This window comes from Rhodamnia argentea, chromosome 1 (genome assembly GCF_020921035.1).
Source record: "Rhodamnia argentea isolate NSW1041297 chromosome 1, ASM2092103v1, whole genome shotgun sequence".
Lineage (NCBI taxonomy): Eukaryota > Viridiplantae > Streptophyta > Magnoliopsida > Myrtales > Myrtaceae > Rhodamnia > Rhodamnia argentea.
Window position 1 is genome coordinate 22,153,062 of NC_063150.1, and position 24,006 is coordinate 22,177,067.

Consider the following 24,006-nt stretch of genomic DNA (forward strand, 5'->3'; position numbering starts at 1 on the left):
CTACCACAATCAAACAAAAACAAGATCACCGCATTAGAGCGTCCACCACATGGATTCAGTTCTCAAAAAAAAAAAAAAAAACGAATGGAACTCTTACCAAAATATTGTCAAAACCAGAACCGCTCGCCCCATCAAAGGATCCGCGACACAGGTTCAAATTTTTAAATCCTCATATCAACACAAGAGCTACAAAAAAGTATAGCAGATCTGGAGCAGACGTACCTGCGGCATCACAAATGAGAATTCGAACTTCCTTCTTCGCCATTGGTAGAGCGGTAGAGCGGAGATCTAGACCGAGAGAAATCGAAGATTTTAAAAAGAAGTGTGACTGAGTGAGACTTGAGATTGGCGAAGTATATGAGACGTGCATGACTTAGGGTTGCGTTTAGTCGTTTGTATTTATAGTGAGGCCGGAATAGGATAGGATATGAAATTCAAAGATTTGATCATATCCTATATCCCGTTTGATAAACTGATAATTTAAAGTTATATATCTTTATATCATATCATATCCACTATTTAGTAGAAACTGGATATTAGTATAATAATTCTTAAATTGTACAACGCTGAGGCTCTTTTCTAGAGCTGATGCAACATATCTCCAATTGCTCGCCGGGGCCATCGTGTCGGGCTCAAGTTGACGGCCGCTAGGAGTTGCTACGATTCTAAGACATAGGTAGTATAAGTTGCATAAAAAACATTATTAATACAAAAATATTGTATTGCTCAATTAATTTCTTAGTTATTCTATGAATCTTATAAATAGAGTCTCGTACTCTTTGTTTAGAATTTAGAGAATAATATATTTTTCTATTTCTTCCACTGGGTGCATGGTTTTGACCAAAAAAAAAAAAAATAGGTGCATGGTTCGATATTAAAAAAAAAAAAAAAAAAAAAGGGTGCATCGTCCCTTGTTGGAGTTGTGGTTCGCTAGAGATTGACTTAGGCGAGGGGCTTTGCATGCAGAATTGTTATTGCCTCGGTACTATTTCCGGTCCATTTCAGGTGGAGATCGATCCAAGCAACTTCCAATCAAGAACGTTGTATTTGGTATATTGATGTGGACCCAACGGACAGGCATGCGGGTTCAAATGGCTCATAAGCAAGCTTTCGGCACGGGATAATCTCACTTTTTCCTTTTCCTTCTATTTTTATAACACACGAAAACCTAATTAAGGGACATATCTGACATTTCATTTATTAAATTTGTAATGATCGCGAAATTTGAGATGATACTTACAAAACTTTTCAAAACCAGATCGTGCGGAGGAAGGGTTTCCTTCGTGGTTGTCAAGTATACTTTAGTTGTTCATGTTGAAATGTCTTATTTTTTAAGCTCGAAGATGCACATAAGAACCCATGAACATGATTTGGGAAAATAAAATTTATAGCGGAATATAGACGTTTCTTCCCCTCGGTGAAATAGGGAGCGAGCATATACAAAAAATGTTTGAAAGCAAGCCAATTCAATGAATAGATAGAGTCTAATAGTACAACAGACTGCGTTGCCTATACGCAACCTTTTGTTAGATATAATCCTTCGAAACATTCAGGAAAATTTATCGAATGATTTTTTTTTCTAATCATCAACAATTGTCTAAACTTTGTGGCCGATAATGAATATAGTTTTCAAATCAATACATAATTGTAAAAGGAAAGATCGCAGTCAGAAAAAAATGATATCCCTATCTTTAATTTTGTACAAGAGAGACACACCCCGACAATTTAGGACTGATCAATTTGATATTTTCGATTTTTGGCTTACTCGGATTGATGTTTGCCATGTATGCTCTAAATCTAATAAAGTTATCCTTTTCTTTAATGAGTAGGTAACCAAATCAGCCTTGATGATGGACGGAAAGCAATAAAAGATAAGGAGAGACCGACCAAGGACGAAGAAATTGCCCAAACGGAACAATGATGTAGTATATAAATCAACTTCAGAATTTATTTATTTATATTCGAAATTCATATTTTTGTTTCGATGTAAAACTCAAGACATATTTTAACAGTCTATTTATTATATTATTGTATGGATTTGAATTAGGCTACATAGTTTCAAATTGTGCTTCAATTAGGTTACGCTTGTTTAGAGGAAAAATGAGTTGTCAAAGGAAAACCGCTTGACAAGAAAATCTTTTTGTTCCGTCAAAGGAAATGAAAACATTTTTCCTATCGTTTCCTCTTTCCAGGTTCCTTCTGGCCTATGGCCATTCTAGGCGCCATCTTCATGACATATATTCGCGGCTACCTACTTGTTCAATGATCTTTTTTCCAATCATGTCTTTTTTCCACTTGATTTGATGCCAATGTAACCATGATGGCTTCCTTCTGGGCATGCGGCCATTTTGGGCACATTCATGTGGCTACCTACTTGCTTGATTATTTAAATGTCTTCTTTCCACGTAAATAACGCTAACATCTATTCACTTTTCCTCTACGTTCACTCGCTTTGTCACGCTTGGTCAGATATCTCCCAACAGGCATACGCCAATGTCACGAGCGGGTTATTGAGGGTCGACCGGCTTCCTTTGTACCGTTGGAGAACCTAAACCAAGCATTTTCTCGATGATTCACTCTGATCACATAGAGAGAGGATAGTCTACGAAAGAAAGACTTTAGGAAAAGTGCTTTTGTATTTCTCTTGTGAATGATCTATTGAAGAGGAGGACATCTCTTTATATAGTAGAGAGCATCAGATTATTGATCTCTATTTCATCTTATGGTGAAGATTGCATCGCCCATCTACCTAACCACTAACAATAAATAGAAAACTTCTAGAGAGAGATAATTATAATTTCGCGCGCCCCTGAAAATGTTCTAGAGAGCCTTAGAGTGCCATAGGAAATCCTCGGGTTGCCAGGACACAACAAGGAATTTTCTCGATCACATGATCAACCGGTTTGGCCATGGAAACCTCGGCCCGTCACTCCAACATCTCGCTTAGACACTCGCCAGTTTGAAACAAAAATTCAATGCATGTCAACGACCCAACGTTTGAGACTCAAAAAGAGAGGCATAAGGAGCTTCGTTGTTTCAGAGATGTCCACCTTTGAGTGAAGAGAGAGAGATTTGGGCATTGCATGGTAAATAGTAGGCTGTAATTTTGAATTGTAGCTGTGCATGGACATCAGTTCTTGTTTTTCATGGACATTAGCATGGAGATAAATTTCACAAATGGGAGCCTTGAAAATGGGATGGAGGGAGGCTTTCATTATGCTATCTCTTCGCGCATCTCTTCAATTTCCTTTGCCAATATTAAACAAGAAAAGACCCAAAAAAAGAAAAGAAAAGAAAAAAGAAAGTATAGAACCTAAATGACCCCAGGCTGACACTAAACGAAGGCACGCAACTTTCTTATCACGCTCGTGCTGGGGAAGGCTGCCTTTGATTTGGTTTGGAGATTTAAATTTGCGTTGTCTCTATCTATTTTGATATTATCAGAATTTCGAAAGCCGAAAGTTTAGTGGGAATTCTAGTAAGTTCCAAAGCATCCCAATTTTTTTTTTCAATTATTTTAATTAATTTTTTTATTTAGCTGAATTTAGATTTCAATTGTGTCCACGAGAAATGAGCTTATGGGTTTTGGGCTGGGCTTAATATTGGTGCTCGCCCCTGATCATTGACACATTCGATTTTTGCTACTTAAGCGAAAAAGAAAGGTTTGTTTAAGCCTTAAATTTTGATAGCTTTAGATTTTTTCTTAAAGGTTTATTACTACAAATCTTTTGAAGAGTTTTTAAACAGAATGGAAATAAGGTAAATGTTGCTTGTTGCCATGTAAGTTTAGACTAGAAATTCTCCAAACGTTCCAAAGTATCCATGTTACTCAATCTTATAGCGCTAATTTACTAAATTTTTTTATACGTGCATGAGAAATCAGCTCGCGAGTTGGGCCAATATTGGTGCTTTTGATTATTGATACATTTTGATTTTTTTGCTATTTAGGTAAGTCGTGGTTTAAACTATGAGGCTTAGAATTTGCAATCTTTTGAAAATTTCTCCAAGAGATTGGAAATTATTTTAATGGTTTCATGAGGTAAATGATGGATATGCGGTGTCCGAAGGTTAGACTCTTAGGAGGACGATTAGAGCTTAACTAGGGGTTAACAATACTTAGCCTTATGGCCTTAAGTGGAGGCAAGTTATTGTTAAACTTAATTAAGGTATCTTAGGTGAATTAGAGGGTTAAATTTCAACGAGGTGGTGGCCAAGAGCTGGAAGTCCCCGGCGCGTTAAACTAGTCTATAACAACCTTAGTTAACTTTGCCATCTTGTCTGTGTTAGTTTAGTTAGACAAATTTGTAACAACCGTAGTTAGCTTTGCCATTACGTCTATATGGCGACACCCGGTCTTTTAGTTAGTTAGTGTTTACTTATTTGCATTTTCTCTTCTAGATTATGGTAGGGTTAAAAGAACTTGAAACGAAAACTTAAGACAAAATTCAACGTTGTAGGGTCGTGTCCACTTAAAACCTTAATCCTTTTAGGCAATATCCCTAACCCGAAAGGACTAAAAAGGAAGGTTGCTACAGACATGTAGAGATTATCGAAAGTGTATATCTCTTCATTTTCAATGTGGATATCGTGTCATTAAGGGCTATAATGGTTGCGGGCAATTCGGCTTGGCCTTCCCTAGGAACACATGATATTCGGAGGCCATAAGGAATTATCCTCTAGGTACAAAAATCCTAAAATTTGCAACTTTTGATGAAACTCAGTCCATTGCTCTAAAGAAGCCCTTCTTTGTGATAATCAAGTGTGACGATGAAAAGAGTCATTGCCTTTCCCACTTCACCACATTGTTATAAGGCAATCTTTTGGCGGGTGACCTGCCTTGCCGCACTTGTAACAAGAACCAGGTGCAGATGAGTTTCCAGTTTCACTTGAAGCGGAAGTGGTCGCTACCTAGTGTCCTTGGCCACATTTGAAACAGGACAGTCCACTTGTTGTGCCATGGCTTTTGGTGCCCCGTGTAATTGAAGTTGTTATGGACCTTACCGACGCTTGCTAGAAGGCTACTTGTTGTGCCATCAGCCCTAATGACTTGACCTAACTTCCCGTGCCGACGAATTTTCTCTGCTACTTGGACCACGGATCGGGGGTCTCCCCTATTAGAGCCACGAGGTCCACTCCTTTAACTTGCGGTTGACTTCTTTGGCATCGGCCGCGCCAAGAGAGGGCTTCATGCACTTGGTGGTGGCTTTTGAGGAGACAACGTTGGCTTTAGCAACCTAAGAGAGGAAGTCGAGATTGATGGTTTGTGGGAGTTCTCTCTTCATGGTATCGCCGCACAAGACACTCGCGGATTGTCCCCTTTGTGATTTCGCATCTCTAAATGGTCCATTTTCTCGATCATCATCTTTTCGGCCCTTTTTTTCCATTTTTTTTTTTTTGCAAATCGCCAGTTTAAAAAGTATATATTATATTGATGTTATACAATTTCAAAAGATTATGAAGAAGTAACATATATAATTTGCATGACAATATATATTAGTTTTTCATCTAGATTGTTCAAGAACGTAGGGCACAATTTCTAAGTTCTGAGTATATGTTCATTTTTACCTCTTCCTAAATGCTCGAGAGAGAATTTACTTCTTTTCTTCCATTTTCATTTATTACGTTTATTAAGCAGAAATTAGGAATCTCATCACATATTTCAAACAAATCTTTCATGTTTTCTCTAACTTGCAACCATCTCACACTTTCACTCTATAATTTTGTGCCGGAAATGCAAAAGAAAGTCTGATTCTTGGATGATCAAATGAGAGGAGGACATCTCTTTATATAGTAGAGGACCTCTCATTACAACCATTGATTGTATCTCGATCCGATGGTTCATATTGTATCTCCTTATCTAATAACCACCAATATTAAGTAGGAATGTTGTAGAGCACGGGACAATTACCGTATTGCCCGTCCTTGAAAATGTTCTAGAGAATCCTAGAAATCCTAGGGAAACCCTAGATGTGAAGTGTCTTGGCGTTCTTGTCGGCCATGTGATCAACCGCCATACCATGAAAATCTCGGTCCAAGACACATGCATCATTGCGTAGGAAATTGTGTAGGCATCCCATTCCACTGTAGATATTAGCCAGAGACCACCCTTCTGCTTATGATGAAACTCAATCCCATTCTATTCTTGGAGAGGAGATGTTTCTCAAGTTCCATTAAGAAGCATCGTAGTCTTGAGAATGTTTTTTCGAATTATTGTAATTGGTGCAACGTGGTCCATGCATGTTATCTGTTCACGTTACAGGTTTCGTCAAAAATTTAAACAAAAAAAAAAAACGACAGTTTACACCTCTATGGCATAGGTACCATGGTGGAAAAGGAGATAGATGGGGAGACAGAGGGGGCTGAGATAGGCGGACGGGTTGGGTTGGTTGGCGACACGGCAAGTCACCCGGACATGGGCATCGACGAGGCCTAGCAACCATTGCCGGATTCGAGAATACCTAATCGATCAGCAAACTCTTCGTGGAACTTGAAGGCACAATCCCATTATCCGCTTCAAAATAGTTTTCCACGAAGGATAAATTTCAAGAAAACATGAGAAGTGAAATTTAAAGACTAGTCGTTCGTTTTCTTTTATTAAAGTTGATTGGCAAAGCTTTATAATTAGGCAAGTCAAAGCCTCCATGCGTTCGGCAAAAAAAAAAAAAAAAGCCTACATGCGAGGGCAGGCGATGGAGTAAGAGCGAGTGCATATCAGAAAAGATTGATGGTCTATTCTATCGGCTTAAGCTTTCCATATGCAATCATCATGCTTTTATGGGCAACTGCACAATTTCGGGCCTAATTCGGAGTTTAATTAATTAAATGAATAATTAATTAAAGACATCAAATATTTAAATGACCAAAAATTAGCTGAATTAAATTTGAAAGTTAGGTCCAAACTCCATATAGAATTCAGCACGCCCCCTAATATGCCTTACCTGAATTTTGCAAAGAAATGATGGGTTCACCGCACATTTTTTGAGCTCAAATTAGGCTTCTTTTTTTTTTCCCCCAAATAATAGACAGTTAATTAAAAGCCTCACGAGAGAACTGACGCGAGGAGCAAAAGGGTGATGATCTCCGAGCTCGTGATCGAGCCAACATCAGACAAATACCAGAAATAAAGCAAATCATTTATTAATAAACATTGAGAAGCCTAACACAAATGCGGAGAAGGGAATATAAATTAGGGGATGAGGAATAGCAAAAGGCGCATTCCTCAGCCTCTATGTGCAATGTGTGCATGTATTAGATATTGAGTTCAGAACAGGACAGACAATACTAATAGCTCATCAAATTACCAAAAATAAATGTTATCGAGCAACTCCTTACTTGGATCGGTCATGGTAACTGTAGTGACCCCTTTAAGATCACAGGTGCCTGAAACTTTCGCTGTGTCCCAAGCAACTCATCGCTTCCTAATACATTATAGCTTTCACAACCCTAGATGTTGTCCAATAGATTCTTACCATCGCTGCAACTGCCTGTAAGAGAGAGTTTCGACCTGGAAAGGATCGATTCTCCTATTTCTAAGAAACCAACATAGACTTCTCGTCGGAGTAAGAACATCCGGTGTCTCTTTTGAAGTCCCTCGAGAACCTTCCAAAGTTTGTTTCGTGAAAAAAGAATAACTTGAAAAATATTTTTCAAAAATTAACTGGTTATTTAAAGAAATAGTCAATGAAAGAATGTCACCGCTATATGACGCCAAATTGAAGATGCACAAGGTGGTAGACAATTTCGTTCATGGATGCAGCAGAAGGTGCGAAGGTCGCGTCCCTCTTTGTATGCGACCCAAAGACGGCATACGCTAACTGTAGAGAATCATCAGTATGCAGATGTGGTTGGAATATGACATAGCATGGCCGAATTCGATGTGAAATGGTCGAACATCGGTAGTTTTAAATGAAGGCAATTGACTACCAAATATGGATGGAATTGAAGGACAAACAGAGAGGACAATACCATATTGAGGCAAGAACAACGATGGAATCTGAAGAGTGAGTCATTCGAAGGAAGAGATGTCCTGTTCTAGGCGTGTAGTTAAAAAGAAAAATGTTGGACCATCAACATGATTCATGCGACGGAAAAGATTTCCGTTCGGGACATGCAACGAGAATGGCGTCTACAAGGCCGCAAGATGCTTAGCGACAACCGATTCTCACCAAAAAGAACATATTCACATCCCAAATCTCATTCAGATGATTATTTCTTTCCATGCATAGAAAGAATGCATACAGGAAAAACAAAATTGGAACCAAGCAAAGACCCACCAGAGTCACCAGATTCATCACGGGTTTCAAGTCCAAGACCTTAGTTCCTGAACTAAAAGCATTCCTCTAGCATACTCTGAGCCTCCAAGACAAACTTTGCCCCTGCCTCAAAATTGTTCTGCCTCATTCTGCTCAACCAACACCACGCCTTTCTTATTTTCTCCTCCCTGTTTGGCACAGTCGCACTTATTGTCTAAAATGATCCTTTGCCACTTTCTTTGCTTCGGTATTTTGACATAGGTGCTTGCACATTGCCATTTCGCGTCAATTGGAATTTCTCCTGTTTACAAGGCAATGTCCATACCAGAAAGAAGGAAAAGGCAGGAGGACGCCATGTCGATCTTGGATCACCAACTCCCCCAGCGACAAGTATCATGGGCTTTGGTCATCCACGTATAGACTGCAATGCTCTCTCAGGATTGTGGCCAGTAATGGCCACTCTCTTCCCCACTTTCCACAACCATTTATCACAAGGAAGAGGAAAATCCTCGGAAGCATAAGGCTTTACTAGATATATCGCATGAAACTGGCCGAAGATCACCATTTTGCTTTACCTCAGAACTCTTTCGGTTGCTCTCATCAATAACAATGAACTCCGTCGATTCCCGCATCTCCTGACAATTTATTGGACCATGGATGTTTCCATCGGTCTCATTGGCGTAATCAATCTCCGAGGATTCTTGCTTCATCTGAAAAGTACAAAAAAACAGGTCAACTATAAGAAGCAACTGTGAAGAGCACAAGCACCACAAACATCAGACGTCCAAACTAACTCTTTAGGATCGCAAACATCACACGCTTCTCCTAATCAATGTCCTAAGCAAGTCAACATGCACATCTTACGTATCAAAAAACTATCAAGAAGCACGTCCTGTTCTGACTATAAACAGAATATCTGAAAGAGAGTCCCAGTTTGCCGACAGATTCAAGAAGATCGTCCATGTCTGCACAAATGACAACAAAGATCCAGGTTATACCTCCAGAATGGAGTTTCAGGTACCACGTAACACCTAGGCTAGGGACATACTCCAAGAAAAGGTCCGCCAAGCACTCATTGCCAGAGTCGCTTCTTGAGTAAGACACACCCGCACAACATCCGGAACCGGGCTAATCCGGAGGGCCAACAACAGTGGATCTGGGGAAGCTGGCATCTTTCTAGAAGCAAATTGATGCGGATTCCACTCCAACAGTCAATGAAAACCCGAAAGCATTTGACACTCTATCCTAAGGCGGACTTGCCATGAGTATCAAATTAGCTACATTCTGGAGCAATATCAATATGATATCAAATCTGAAGAAAGAAATTGTCGATTGGATTTTCTTTGATCAACCACATGCATGCAGTCATCGGACTGAGACCCGTAATCAAACCAAAGCTCAAATTTCAAACAACAGAAGAATCGGTCTTCGAAAGCTCATCCCTTTCTTACAAATTTCCTTACACCAGTGCAGAGTATAGTCCAACACCAATAACCAACAAGATGCGACAGAGCTCGATACCTGAAACGAATCGATCTCTCACAGAACTCGAACCCGAAGGGCAAAAAATCAAAGCTCCGTCAAATCACGAAGCCTAATCAGCTGACATGAGCTTCAGAATCGCACCCTCGACTGAGAATTTCCCTTCTCGTCAAGGTTCAAACTCAAGGAATCAAAGAAGCGAAGAGGGCCCAATCGAATGCAGTTTGGAGTCTTAGTTAAACCCTAATTTGGTCCCGGGTCGCGGGGGCACCACTCAGCAGTACAGTACAGATGCCGAGATCTCCCCATGCTGTCCCCAAAATCCAAGCTTTAATCTGGGATTAGTGAAATTAATCAGTTCATCCACCGGCGCGTGGTGGTAATGCCTTCGGAACCTTAAAAGCGCAGGCATTTTCTCGTTTTTTCTTTTCTCTAATTTTCAATAAAAAATAAAATTCTCTATGATCACGTTTATTTTAGCAACATAGGGTTAACAATATCTGGACAAGTATGAATGATATGAAGCTTACTATAATAATACACCGTCGGCTTTTAGAAAGGCATTGTTTTTTTAATGTGGTCGATAAACTTGTAGTTTTGTAATCGATGGAAATTTAAATCCTAATCATGCGCTGTGATGACGCGTGCCGATGATGGCTTCGAAATCCAAATGGCATATGTACTTTCTCATTTTTGCTTTTCTTTTCATTTTCAAAAACAGGGAAAAAAGAACTATGTACATAATCATGTTTTATATTACCAACATTAGGGTGAACAATGTCCTAGCAATTATAAAATTCTTTGAAATTAATTGATCATAGATAGAAGATAGCACTTCAATTTTACACTATGATCAAACTTAATGTCCTAGGAAAATTCTTTGGAATTAATTGAAGAGACTAAGATCCTACCTTGATTTATGATCACGAGCGAGCTCGATGAAGAGAAATGACCGGATCGAGATGATTCCAGTGGCAATAAAGGAAATCGAGCCACCGTGCTCAGAATTGGAGAGAGAGAGAGAGAGAGAGAGAGAGCTTTCTTCGCCAAATTTGGTTCATAACAAAATTCGAATCCAGAGGTGATTGGCCTTGTTATGTTGAGGTGACATGGTAGATCCTAATGTCTTGATTAAAGAGGAAATGAATGGTACTGCTTGAAATTAATTTAAGAAAATGGCATTGTGTTAATTTGGAAGAGAGAGGTGGCCGGCCATGGGCCTGTGGGCTGTAACTTGTTGGTCAACTCGAAGTCGGATAGATCCCAAGTTGACTTTCAATGAGGATATTGTGCCATTAAGGGCTACAGTGGCCGCCCGCAATTTGGCCTGGCCTTCGCTAGGAACACATGATATCCCGAAGCCATCAAGAATTATCCTCTGGGTACAAAAATATTAAAATTTGCAACTTTTAGTGAGACTCAGTCCTTTCCTCAACGGGAAGAATTAAGGTGCATCGAAATTGCAAGTTTCTATAAGTTAAAGGGTATAAAAAAGTCTTAAATCTATTGTATTAGTGCCAATTCAGTTTTAAAACTTTCAATTAGACCTACTCAATTGTAAACCTTTTTACAATGGTATCAATACGATTCATTCAGCCAAAAATTGATTGAAAATCATTAATGTGGAAGCCGACAAGGCCACATAGGACGGCCAATATTGTCCTTGGCATTTTTTATTAATTTTTTGTGAAAATTATTTTTTTCATTATTTTTTCATTTCAAATAAAGACATGAAATGACCATGGTACTCTCAAATAAGGGCACGAACTTTTGGGTGGTAAGGGCATTTTTCTCCTTTACTTATAATTTTTCTTCCTTTTTATCATATTTCCTTCTCATTCTCTTTTTTTGCCGATGGCTGGCCATGGCTAGGCCTTGCCCACAAAACCCTCAACCCTATAACTAGGTGATTATACAAGGCTGGGCTCAATGTCGGTGTTCACCCCCGATTATTGACACATTCGATTTTTACTACTTAAACCGAAAAGAAGGGTTTGTTTTTGCTTGGAATTTTGATAGCCTAAGATTTTTTAAAAGGTTAATTGCTCAAATCTTTTGAAGAGCATTTGAGCACAATCGAAATCATGCTTATACCGTGGACTAAGGTTAGACTAGAAATTCTCCAAAAGTTCCAACGCATCCATGTTACTCAATCTTATAGCGTTAATTTACTAAAGTTTTTCCATGAGAAATCAGCTCGCAGAGACGGGCTAATATTGGTGCTTTTGATTATTAGTACATTTGATTTTTGCTACTTAGCTAAGTTGTAGTTTAAACTATGAGGTTTGTTTATGATTTGAATTTTCTTTCATGAGAATAGCCTTATTTTTGTTAGAATTTTGAAGGTTTATCGCTGCAATCTTTTGAAGAGTTTTCCAAGAGAATGGAAATTATTTAATGGTTTCACAAAGGTCAATGATGGATATGCGTGTGTGTGTCCGAAGGTTAGATTCTTACGAGGACGATTAGAGCTTAACTAGGGGTTAAGAATATTGGCCTTATGGCCTTAAGTGGAAGCAAGTTTTTGTTAACCTTAATTTAGATAAGTTAGGAAGTTGAATTTCAATGGGGTTGGTGGCCAAGAGCAAGAAGTCCTTGGTGCGTTAAACTAGTTTGTAACAACCTTAGTTAACTTTGCCATCATGTCCGTGTCTAACTTCGTAATAAACGTAGTTAGCTTTGCCATTACGTCTATATGGCGACGACGCCCGTCTTTTAGTTAGTTAGTGTTTACTATTTTAGTTAGTTAGTGTTTACTTATTTGCATTTTCTTTTCGAGAATATGTTAGGACTAACGTGGAACCTCTCCCACTGGTTAAAGAACTTGAAACGAAAATTTAAGACAAAATTCAACGTTGTAGGGTCGACCTCCACTTAAAACCTAACTCGAAAGGATTGGAAAGGAAGGTGGCTACAGACATGTAGAGATTATCGATATTGTGTCCTTAAGGCTACAGTGGTTGAGGGCAATTTGGCTTGGCCTTCGCGAGGAAGGCATGATATCCGAGGCCATCAAGAATTATACTCTAGGTACAAAAATCCTAAAATTTGCAACTTTTGGTGAAACTCAATCCATTGTTCTAAAAAATCCCTTCTTTGTGACAATCAAGTTTGACATTGAAAAGAATCATTGCCTTTCCCACTTCACCATGTTGTTCTAACGAAGGCAATCTTTTGACATGTGACTTGCCTTGCCTCATTTGTGACAAGAACAAGGTGCATACAAGTTTCCGGATCGACTTGACGCAGAAGGGCACATCCCCGCCCGGTGTCCTTGGCCACATATGAAACAAGACAGTCCACTTCTTGTTCCGTGGCTTCTGATGCCCGTATTATTGAAGCTGTTATGGACCTTATCGGTGCTTACCGGAAGGCTACCCGTTGTGCCCAGTGCAGATGAGTTCCCAATTCCACTTGAAGCGGAAGTGCAGGTTGCCGCCCGGTGTCTTTGGCCACATTTGAAACGGGATAGTCCGCTTCTTGTGCCATGGCTTGTGGTGCCGGTGTTGTAATTGAAGCTATTATGGACCTTACCGGCGCTTGCTGGAAGACCATCTCTCGCCGTAGGGTCATTGCACAATTTGAAGAAACCACAGATAGGTCCCTGCATGAAAATAGACAAAGGCTAAGATCTACATCTTGCAAAATTTTGTCAAAAGTACTCTCATGAGTCTCGAGAGTAACACGACACTCTATGGAAATTCTAAATAGCCAATTATGTGATGCCAACCAGGCTACAGTCATCAACTTCTATTGAAGATCCGAAAGAGTCCAAGGCCATTCAATAGATTCTCAACAGTGCTAGAAGAAAGGAAGAGCCGCTAACATCACTAGTACCGGGACAAATGTTCCACCAAAAAAAAAGGGGGGGCAATGACAGAATATTTGTAATGTCAATCATATCCTATTCTCCAATTGGAGCTCAGGTGCTTCTATTTCCTCCCACTTGATATTTTGCTAGGTGTTCAAGTGTGATTAGGCACATCTTTTATGTTGGAGGAGGGGACGCTGCAGGTAGGGGAGTAACTCATTTTGAGATACAAGTAGAACTTTCAATGACGATGTGCAAAAATTCTTAGCGGAGAGGGAAAGAGAATGTAAAAGCAGAGAGAATATCGGAAATCTATAAGGATCAAGGCCTCTGAGTGATACCTGCTTGATAGGACACCTATAGAATTGCTGCCCCGCATTGCTCCCCGTTCTTACGGTTAAAATTAAGCAAGACTCAGCCCCGCATGGGCATAAAAGATCTGGAAATTGAGAGCTGCTGCGACTATCACTGGACAAATTGGGCATGTGGGCTGCTCCAGAAGCATTATCACACCACTCGAAGAAACCACAACCCCCATTTTCCTGTACAAAAAGCAATAATTAGTGCATGAAGTAACGACAGGAGCCCAACTGTCGGATTAGAGATGTTCAATATGTCCTTAGAACTAGCTTCAGCCTACACCACTTCATTTCCACCGAAATTGGTTCAATGAAAACTAAGAGACGAGGAGACTGACAGTTCAAAACATTTAGTGCAAAAGGCAAAACCAGCTTTCTTATATCATCAAGCCAAACCTTCTCAAGAGAGTAGAAATCAATTGGATCAAGTAACCTGTCAGACCTCCATCCATGAGAACATTTAATGGATTGAACGAAGCGTTTTCTATGTGAAGAACATGGTTCACTGCACAGAGATTAGTGCTTCTTCCGTGATTCTTGTAAAGCTTTCCGAGTCGTGACTTCTAACTAGAATTCTCGAGCAACCGATCAAGAATTTCTACACCTAAAGGCTTTCCAATGATAAAGCTAGCCACAGTTCCAGCTTCGCAAGAAGGAAGGTACCTATGTATGAACAACGACAACACTTGCGCATAAACTATATCTTAAGAGTGATCGCAAGTTCTAATACTCTTGCAATAGGCGAAAATCAATACACGTACCTCTCTCAAAGGACATTTATAAAACCTCCTGCCCCTATTCTTCTTCGTATTCGAAGTGACAACCAAACAATCACCCAACCCACAGGGACAGGCCTTCTGAGGCACGTTTGATTGCGTCCCTCCTCCAACCGGAGAACCATCACAATCCCAGTGCCCTAACTTGCCGCGCTTGACGCATGCACTATCCTCATGCTTGAGTCCAACTGGGTTTCGCGGTGGTGGAGGAGCGCCGCTGCCACCACCAGGCCCTAATCGATTGCCGCTCGAGTTAGCGCCATCGGCTGTGGCAACCTTAACCTGACTTCCTGTGCCGACCAACTTTCTCTTCTGCTGCCTGGGCCACAGACCAGGGGTGTCGTTCCCTATCAGAGTGGCAAAATTGAATTGGTTCCTTATCACTCCCTCCGGCCAATTTTGCCAATTTTGGCCGGAACGATCAGGTACGCCATTATTTTTGGAGGGTCTACTGTTTTTCACAACAATCATAGAAAATCAAAACTAATATTAAGCATATATAATTAGGAAAAGTAGTGTCTAAAATCAACATTAGATAGTGAAATTAAACAAACAGAACATCGAACGTAGAAGAGAGTATTTAGTGTGTATGGTGGGGGCGAGTGCTTCCAGCACAAATATTACCCACGACGAAGGCGTTCGATTGAGGGGACATGATCTTCAATAGAAGTAACAATCAACAATTGCTCTTGCATAAGTTCTTCCACTGTAGAATCCATCTTCTTCCTCGAGAACTCATCAAGTGGTAGACCTAAATCAGCACCACAGAACAAGACGGTCATAACCCTAACCCAAGATGACTAAGTACTAGTCCACTTAACCAAAAGACAAAGACACAAGTTTTTGAAAAAACCAGTTCAATGAGAAGATTGGAGGGCAAGCATCTCTGACTAACAACAATTTCTTGGCAGAAAGTGCAAATAATGAACATCGTAACTGGTTTTAATGGGAAAATTAGAATTTCTTATACCTTGCACGATGGTCCATTCTCCATTGCGACAAGTCACGGGGAAGGAATAGATGAGGCCAGCAGGCACATTGTAAGAGCCATCAGAAAACACCCCCATTGAAACCCACCTCCCCTAGGAAGGGAAAAAAAAAACCAAGAGCTTAGAACTAACTAGGTCGTGTAAGAAGGGAAAGGAAAAAGGCGCCAGTACCTCTGGAGTTCCAAGCACCCATTCTCGAATGTGGTCACAAGCAGCTTTGGCGATAAGATTTGCACGACCGACTTCTTCCTTTATGTCAACAGCTAAAGCAGCGCGATGCTGGAAATAAGTCATAAAAGTCCCATTCAACCTGCAGCAGATAAAAGATTTCAAAAAACTTAGCGAAATCAAACCATAATACCAACTAAATCAATCAGCAATCAACATAAAGACGGAGAGAGCTTTCTCACCATGCATCATCGTTAATGAGGTCACGCACTGGATATTCACCCAAAACCGTGGCATGGTTAATGTCGAGGTGTAGCGGCGATGAGTGCTTTCCCCATATAATGACATTTTTCACATAACAAACCGGAGTTTTCAACCACATGGCAATGTGACCCAATGCACAATTGTGATACGATCTCGTCAGAATTGTAATATTTTTCGGTGGAATGGATGGTGCAAATCTCTTCAAAGTCAAAGCCAATGTATCTGCAGGATAGGAAATGACCAAAACCTACAAAAGAAAGAGAATGACTTGATGAAAATAACTTCTATGCTGGTTTAGAATATACAATATTTTTTTAATATCATCTTGTTCCATGCTCAAAGATGAAGACTAAGGTATCATCGAACGGCCATCTCAAGACATTGTCATTTATCTATTTACTAATTAGTCAACCAAATTTTCGTGTAGAGGAAATTAAAAGATTTCAATAAGAAAAGAAATTTCATCCGTTTGCATATTAACATGTATCGAGGCCTCCTATTCATGTCATTCCTTAAAATAAAAAAAATGAAAAAAGATGCTTACCTTGCAATTGGCAGCTGCATAATTTTCTAAAGCATCGGCAAGAAGCTTGTAATTATTCACCATCCCACGTGATACTACAGTTTTGTTTTTCCTTGGAACATTTGCAATCAGGATTGCAAATGCAACATTGTTGCAAGCCTTTTCGACGTCGGAGGTTGCAATAACATCTGATTCAGGTGAAAACAATGCTACAGGGTAACTATTAAGTCCAAGACAAAACCGTCAGTCTTACAAGTTAGAGAGAAGAAGCTAACCCAAAAGGACAGGACTACCAAAAGGCACTGACGTAAGTTCTTCCGCAGCCGCTACATCAGTCGCACTCGTACCATGAAGAAGGTGTACAATCACAGGCTGATCACGACCTAACATAACTCCAGAAGCAATCGCAACAGCCAGATCAAGTGCAACTTCCACTGCATGGTCAAAAGCAAAGTATGTCACATTTGTACATTCAAAAACTGGAAAAAGTATATTAGATACAGTCAGGCACATCAAACTTCGTTCTGTGGGTAATCAATGGTCAAATCTTACACTGAAACCAAAGCGGAAGCACAAAAGCCCCCTTTTACCACAATTATCATATAGATTCACCAAACAATAGGATCCAGGTACTACAAATAATCACGAAACCGAACATTCTAACACAATCAAACTAAAACGAGATCGCCGCATTAGAGCATCCACCACGTGGATTCAGTTTTCTAAATCCTAAAAAAAAATAATAATAATAAAGAATGGAACTAGGACGACAACATTGTCAAAACAAGAGCAGCTCGCGGCATCAAACAATCTACGACGCAGGTTCAGATTTCTAAATCCTCATATCAACACAAGAGCTACAAAAAGTATAGCAGATCTGGATCCGACCGTACCTGCAGCATCACTAATGAGAATTCGAACTTCCTTCTTCTCCATTGGTAGAGCGGTAGAGCGGAGATCTAGACCGAGAGAAATCCAAGATTTTAAAGAGAGAAGTGTGACCGAGTGAGACTTGAGATCGCCGAAGTATATGAGACGCGCATGACCTAGGGTTACGTTTGGTCATTTAAATTTCTAGTCAAGATAAAGTTGGATATGATACGATACGATAAGAAATCAAAAGATTTGATCATATCCTATTTCCTATTTGGTGAAGTGCGGATTTAAAGTCGAATATCTTTATATCTTACCATATCTATTGTTTGGTGGAACTAGATAGCAATACAATAATTCTTGAATTGTGCCATCCGGAGGCTCTTTTCCGGAGCCGATGCGGCCGATCTCCAGCTGCTCGCCGAGGCCGTCGGGTCAGAGCTCAAGGGACGGCCGCCGGGAGATGCTGCGATTCTAAGATATAGTAGTATAAGTTGCATAAAAATAACAATATTAATACAAAAAAATATTGTATTGCTCAATTCATTTCTTAGTTATTCTATAAATCCTATAAATAGACTCTTGTACTCTTTCTATAGAATTTAGATAATAATACATTTTTCTATTTCTTCAACTAGGAGCATGGTTCGATAAAAAAAAAAAAATGGGTGCATCGTCCCTTGCCGGAGTTGTGGTTCGCTAGAGATTGACTTAGGCAAGGGCCTTTGCATGCAGACTTGGCGTTGCCTAGGTACTATTTCCGGTCCATTTTCGGGGGGAGATCGATCCAAAAAACTTTCAATCAAGAACGTTGTATTTGGTATATTGATTGGGACCCAACGGACGGACATGTGGGTTCCAACGTCTCATAAGCAAGCTTTCAGCACTAGATAATCTCACTTTTTCCTTTTCCTTCTATTTTTGCAACACACAAAAACCTAATTAACGGACATATCCGACATTTCATTTATCAAATTTGTAAATGAATATGATTTGGGAAAATAAATTTTATAGCAGAATATAGACCTTTCTTTTCCCCCCGGTAAAAGAGGGAGCAAGCCTATAGAAAAAAAGGTTGAAAGCGAGCCAATTCAATGAATAGATAGAGTCTAACGGTACAACAGACACGCTTGCCCATACGCGATCTTTTGTTAGAAATAATTGTTCGAAATGTTTAGGAAAATTTATCAAATGGTTTTTTTTTTCTAATCATCAACAGTTGTCTAAACTTTGCGGCCGATGATGAAAATAGTTTTCAAATCCGTACATATTTGTAAAAGGAAAGATCACGATCAGAAAAAATGATATCCCAATTTTTAATTTTGTACAAGACAAACACGAGCCGATTTAGAACTTTTTTTTTGTTTTGGCACTAACAATTTAGAATTGATCAAGTTGATATTTTCGATTTTTGGCTTACTCGGATTGATTTTTGCCATGCATGCTCTAAATCTAATAAAGTTATCCTTTTCTTTAATGAGTAGGTAAACAAATCAACCTCGATGATGGATGGAAAGCAATAAAAGCTAAGGAGAGACCGACCAAGGACGAAGAAATTGACAAAACGGAACACCGATGTCGTATATAAATCAACTTATGGTCCTTTTTTTGGATTTAAAGTAACTCTTTATATGCTGTCTAGGTGCATCATTGATTGTGGACTATTGATTCTATTGTGGTTAGGGTTTTACTAATGAGTACTCCTAGAAGACTCGTTCAGTTATCGGTGAACCATATCATGTAATGCGGGGCTTTAGAAGGGTGTGATAAGTTAGATTATAACGCGATCTTGCACGTGGTGGAACTAGATACCGACGAAATTGCAAGTGGAGTTCATTGTGTTTGGGCAGCCACGAGCATTCCGCCACCGTTAGACTCTATCTATTCACTGAATTGGCTTGCTTTCAACCATTTTTTTTATAGGCTCGCTCCCTCTTTTACCGGGGAAGAAACGTTTATATTCCGCTATAAAATTTATTATTCCAAATCATATTCGTGGGATCTTAGGGGCATTGTCGAGTTTAAAAAAAATAAGACTCTTCAACATGGACAACAAAAGTATACTTGACAACCATGAGGGAAACCCGGGCTTTGCACAATCTGGATTTGAAAAAGTTTCGTAAGTGTTATCTCAAATTTCGCGATCGTAACAAATTTACAATGAAATGTCGGATATGTCTCCTCATTAGGTTTTCGTGTGTTACAAAAATAGAAGGAAAAGGAAAAAGTGAGATTATCTTGTGCTAAAAGCTTGCTTGAGAGTAATTTGAACCCACAATTAGGTCGACATCAAAGTAATTATACACCAAATACAACCTTCTTGATTGAAAGTTGCTCGGATCTATCTCCACCTGAAATGGACAGGAAATGGTAACCAGACAACACCAAGTCTGCATGCAAAGCCCCTTGCCTAAGTCACTCTCTAGCGAACCACGACTCTTTGGCAAGGGACGATGCACCCAATTTTTATTTTTATTTTTTTTTGGATCGAATCATGCACCCAGTTGAAGTTGAAGAAATAGAAAAATGTATTATTCTCTAAATTCTAAACAAAGAGTACAAGATCCTATTCATAGGATTTATAGAATAACTAGGAAAGGTAATAATATATTACAACATTAGACAGATAATGAAGGATATCTCCTGGTATCTGTCAATGATCTTTAGCATCCAAGATATATTCCAATATATATCAATAATGTCTAAAATCCCCCTCACACTCAAAGTGGCTTAGAAGAAGTCAACTAGAGTTTGGAAAAGAGATCCAAACAACGCCTCGATGGATGTGTTTTAGCGAAAATATCATTTGTCCGATCAACAGATAAAGTGGAGACAAGCCGTACAATGCCATTACGCACATTCAATGTGTTTGGTGCGCTAAGGGAAAACATCATTGTGCTCTATTCGCCTAGCATTCCGGTTGTCAAAATAAATAGTGGTTTCTCCACTATGACGGACTCCCATGTCTTCTAATAGCCATCGCAACCATAATAGCTTTGATGTCGTATCAGCAAAAGCGCGACATTCTGTTTCCATATTATAGCAAGCGACAGTGATCTATTTCTTATTATGCCGTGAAATTAGGGAATTACCAAGAAAAAAGAAATAGCCTGTGGTGGAACTTCTTATTTTATTTATTTTAATTCCAAAATTTTATGGAATTTTGAAAGACGGAAAGATCTTTTGGGTCTAGTCCAACCATTCCATTATATTGTATTGACAATTTCAAAAAACTAATCATACTATACCATGAGCCTAATATAGTATGATGGCGGTCAGGTAAGCATGCCCCCATCGTTTAGCAGGTCAGGACATCTCTCTTTCAAGGAGGCAGCAGGGATTCGACTTTCCCTGAGTGTACAGTACTATGAAAGGAAGTTGACCATGAATTATCAATAAGCCTAGAATTTATTCTTCCTGGGTCAATGCTCAAGTGATTAATGGAGACGGACCGTACATTCGTTGGCAATATGTCCACGCTGGTTCAAATCCAGCTCAGCCCAAGAATTGGTTCAAATCCAGCTCAGCCCAAGAATTCGTTGATCCACCACACCACGAAATGATATAACCCATTTATTCTTCATAAATAATTTCAGCTACGAAACGAAAAAATAGAAAAAAGTACAATTTTCTGATATATCCCTACTGCTTAAAGGTCATCAGCCTAGTTAGCATCAAAATAAGCAATCAATTCCAGTGTAGCGTGTAGTGGAGCAAGGATCCTAAAGGTGATCACCCTAGTTAGCATTAGAAAAAGATGTCAAAATCAAGGTCAAATAAGCAGAATAGTGAAGACCATGAAATATGGTACCCTTGACGTAGCGAAGAATCCGAATGACTACAACAAAACGAGTCGTCCGTGGCTCTCTCATAAACTCAATGACAACATGAACAACATGAGCGATATCAAGATGAGTAACATTGAACCTAGTCGACAGTTTACATTTCAATTTCATGAGCTTGATCCCACCAAGACAAGTTACGACCAAAATCTAGTTTGGCTTGAATACACACCAATATTACTAGACTTGCCCATCAAATCATGTTGGGACTTGTGGATTGTTCCTTAGAATTGGCTGCACTTGCATCACTAGTAGGATTAACCGACAAGGATTGGATTGAGCTTGCTAGTCGATGAATGGAGCCCGATGCTCCCGCATCAACCTCCATCCATCTCCCACTTCACAATGCCTTCAGTCAGTCACCAAATTATTTTACTCGTTGATATTCCAAATGAAGGCACAGCGTAACTGACCTTCCTAAACCCTCTGCTGCCACCTAATATGTGTCTAAATTACAGACATCAGAACTTTACGACCTCTGCCAAAGCCCTCGTTGTCTAATGATCACTACTGGAGACAGGACCTTAGGCATGACCAAGTTCACATGCAACGCCCCTCGCCTAAGTCACTCTCAAGCGAACCACGACTTCGGCAAGGGACGACGCACCCTATCCATGGTCAATGCCCTTGCCATCACTATTCTCTCTCACACACAAGTAAACTGACAAAGATAGGCACGAGAATTCTCTCAGCTACGGCTTGAATGATCACGACACCGCTGATGACCTCGTGGGTGGAATGGTGATAGTAGACAGCGGCCCCACCGTACACAGTCCCTTCACCCACCCTGACATGCACATGACTGGAGCTCCAGCTAAAAAGCAGGCGCAGTCAGGGGAGAGGTTACAATGGATTTCAAGAGATCGGGGAGGACATGACGAAAATCGAAACCTCAAGGGGAAACTCACCACTCTCGGAATTTGAGGGGGCGAAATGTGACTTGCCCCAATCCTATTGCGGCCGTTGTGACTTAACAAATTTAAGTACTTCCCATTTAAGGATCCACCACCCAGTTCTTTGGGTGGCAAAATTCAACAAGATCAACTGCAACAAATTAAACGAGGAATGTCATTACAGACTGCCCTTCCAACCAAATTAACAGATGTGCTGTTATAAGCATTTGTGAGTAAAATCCATGGATGTATCGTGCTTTTTTTCAACATAAAGTGACATGCCCTGCACATACTATTATCTATCCATCCATTCACCTATAAAAAATATCAAAGCGGAAAGTTCAACTATCAGAGACAAAGAGCGCCATCCATCCCACTACAATGTGGAGAGCAGCTGCAGAACTTTGAGAAGATGGCAATTGCATATATTTAGTTGTCCACAGCACAAAATTAAAATCCACCATCTTTGAACCCTCTGTTTCCCTACAATATCCTCTAGGCACATGCTCATTAGACAGCATTGTTCTTCATCACTTTCCAAGGAACAATGTTCGAAGAAGGATTTACCTTCAAAGGGGCATCTGACAAGTAAAACTGTAGCTATTTTGTATGCTTACAATATTTGGTAATCCCTCAACTTTAGCTGCATCGACAAACTCCATCACTCCATAGGAAGTCTCGTTTCAAATGCCAACATAACGAGCCTGATCAAGTGCGACATCCTCGGTTAAGTTGAGAGTACACTTCTGTTTCCGTTGCTTTTCTACTTCCAAATAAGGAATTCAAGTTGACAATGTGATTCTAAACATGCAGAAACAACCACGACAATTTGTAATGTTTCATAGGCAATTCCTTTAATGAACTCTAGGCCAGTGCATTGTGTATCTACTCCTATATATTCGAGTGAATTTTTTGTTGCTCAAACAGCCATAACAAGTTTAGATTTCTTATACTGTGATCGAAAAGAGTTTTAGATCTCTATGCATTGATCAGCTTGGACCATTCAGAAAAGGCAGAAAATATTTTATTGACAGCAATTTAGTTGCATTTCATGATCTCAAAAAGAGGAGCTTTCTCTTCTGGGCCAAATAAATTACTATCATTCAAATTCATCAAATTCTTGGAGTAAGGAAAAGGTTGCCTGAGATGCTAGAATTGAAAATTAGCAGGATATTATAAGTCACCTTCACCTAAGTCGATAAGCTCTTGTAAAGCCTTCAACTGCTCCACAAAAGGTACACTAGGCCTCCATTTAGGGAAATCATAGGTATAGTCGCCAAAAAATGGAACATAACAATCTGGCCTGTCACGAATCTTCTAGTCAGAGAAGAACAGCAAACAATAATCTTGAGAAATAAAGAAGCAAAACTTCTACAGAATCCATGGAGAAATCAAAAGAAGATAAGAGCAGTTACGTCTAATTTTACCGCTTAGAATGGTGAAACATTAAGAGTGCGTCTGTTTCATGGAAAATCCAAGATTTGGAAAAGATTTTCCAAAAAATGATTGGTTATATCTTTAGAAAATCAGACCATGGAATACATTTTCATTATTGACAACAAATTATACCCAACTGTTTTCATGGGTGAAGAAAATATCAGTCATTCATTCATTTTTGTAAGCAATTCTTTTACAGCAAATATTTTCCAAATCTCGAGTTTTCCGTGAAACAAAAGCACCCTAAACTTCGTTCATGTTTTATTACTTCCATGTACCTTTTTCACTCTTTGGCATTTCAGGGTACATAAGATGCAAGCCACTAATAATCACAGCT

General features: G+C 39.6%; 2 protein-coding genes across 2 annotated transcripts; both read right to left on the reverse strand.

The window, feature by feature from the left end:
• Positions 1 to 4,740: 4,740 nt before the first annotated feature.
• On the reverse strand, positions 4,741 to 15,151 carry LOC125314710. The gene is made up of 4 exons (XM_048277621.1): positions 14,666 to 15,151; positions 13,887 to 14,087; positions 13,264 to 13,338; positions 4,741 to 4,996 (listed from the first exon to the last, which is right to left on the reverse strand). Exons 1-4 carry the CDS (start codon positions 15,149 to 15,151, stop codon positions 4,883 to 4,885), a joined length of 876 nt encoding a protein of 291 aa, XP_048133578.1. The 3' UTR covers positions 4,741 to 4,882.
• LOC115727010 (malate dehydrogenase-like) lies at positions 15,124 to 17,635 on the reverse strand. The gene is made up of 7 exons (XM_048275192.1): positions 17,518 to 17,635; positions 16,900 to 17,058; positions 16,646 to 16,812; positions 16,080 to 16,348; positions 15,841 to 15,979; positions 15,651 to 15,762; positions 15,124 to 15,431 (listed from the first exon to the last, which is right to left on the reverse strand). The coding sequence occupies exons 1-7, from the start codon at positions 17,558 to 17,560 to the stop codon at positions 15,301 to 15,303; spliced, it is 1,020 nt and encodes a 339-aa protein (XP_048131149.1). The 5' UTR covers positions 17,561 to 17,635; the 3' UTR covers positions 15,124 to 15,300.
• Positions 17,636 to 24,006: the final 6,371 nt, after the last annotated feature.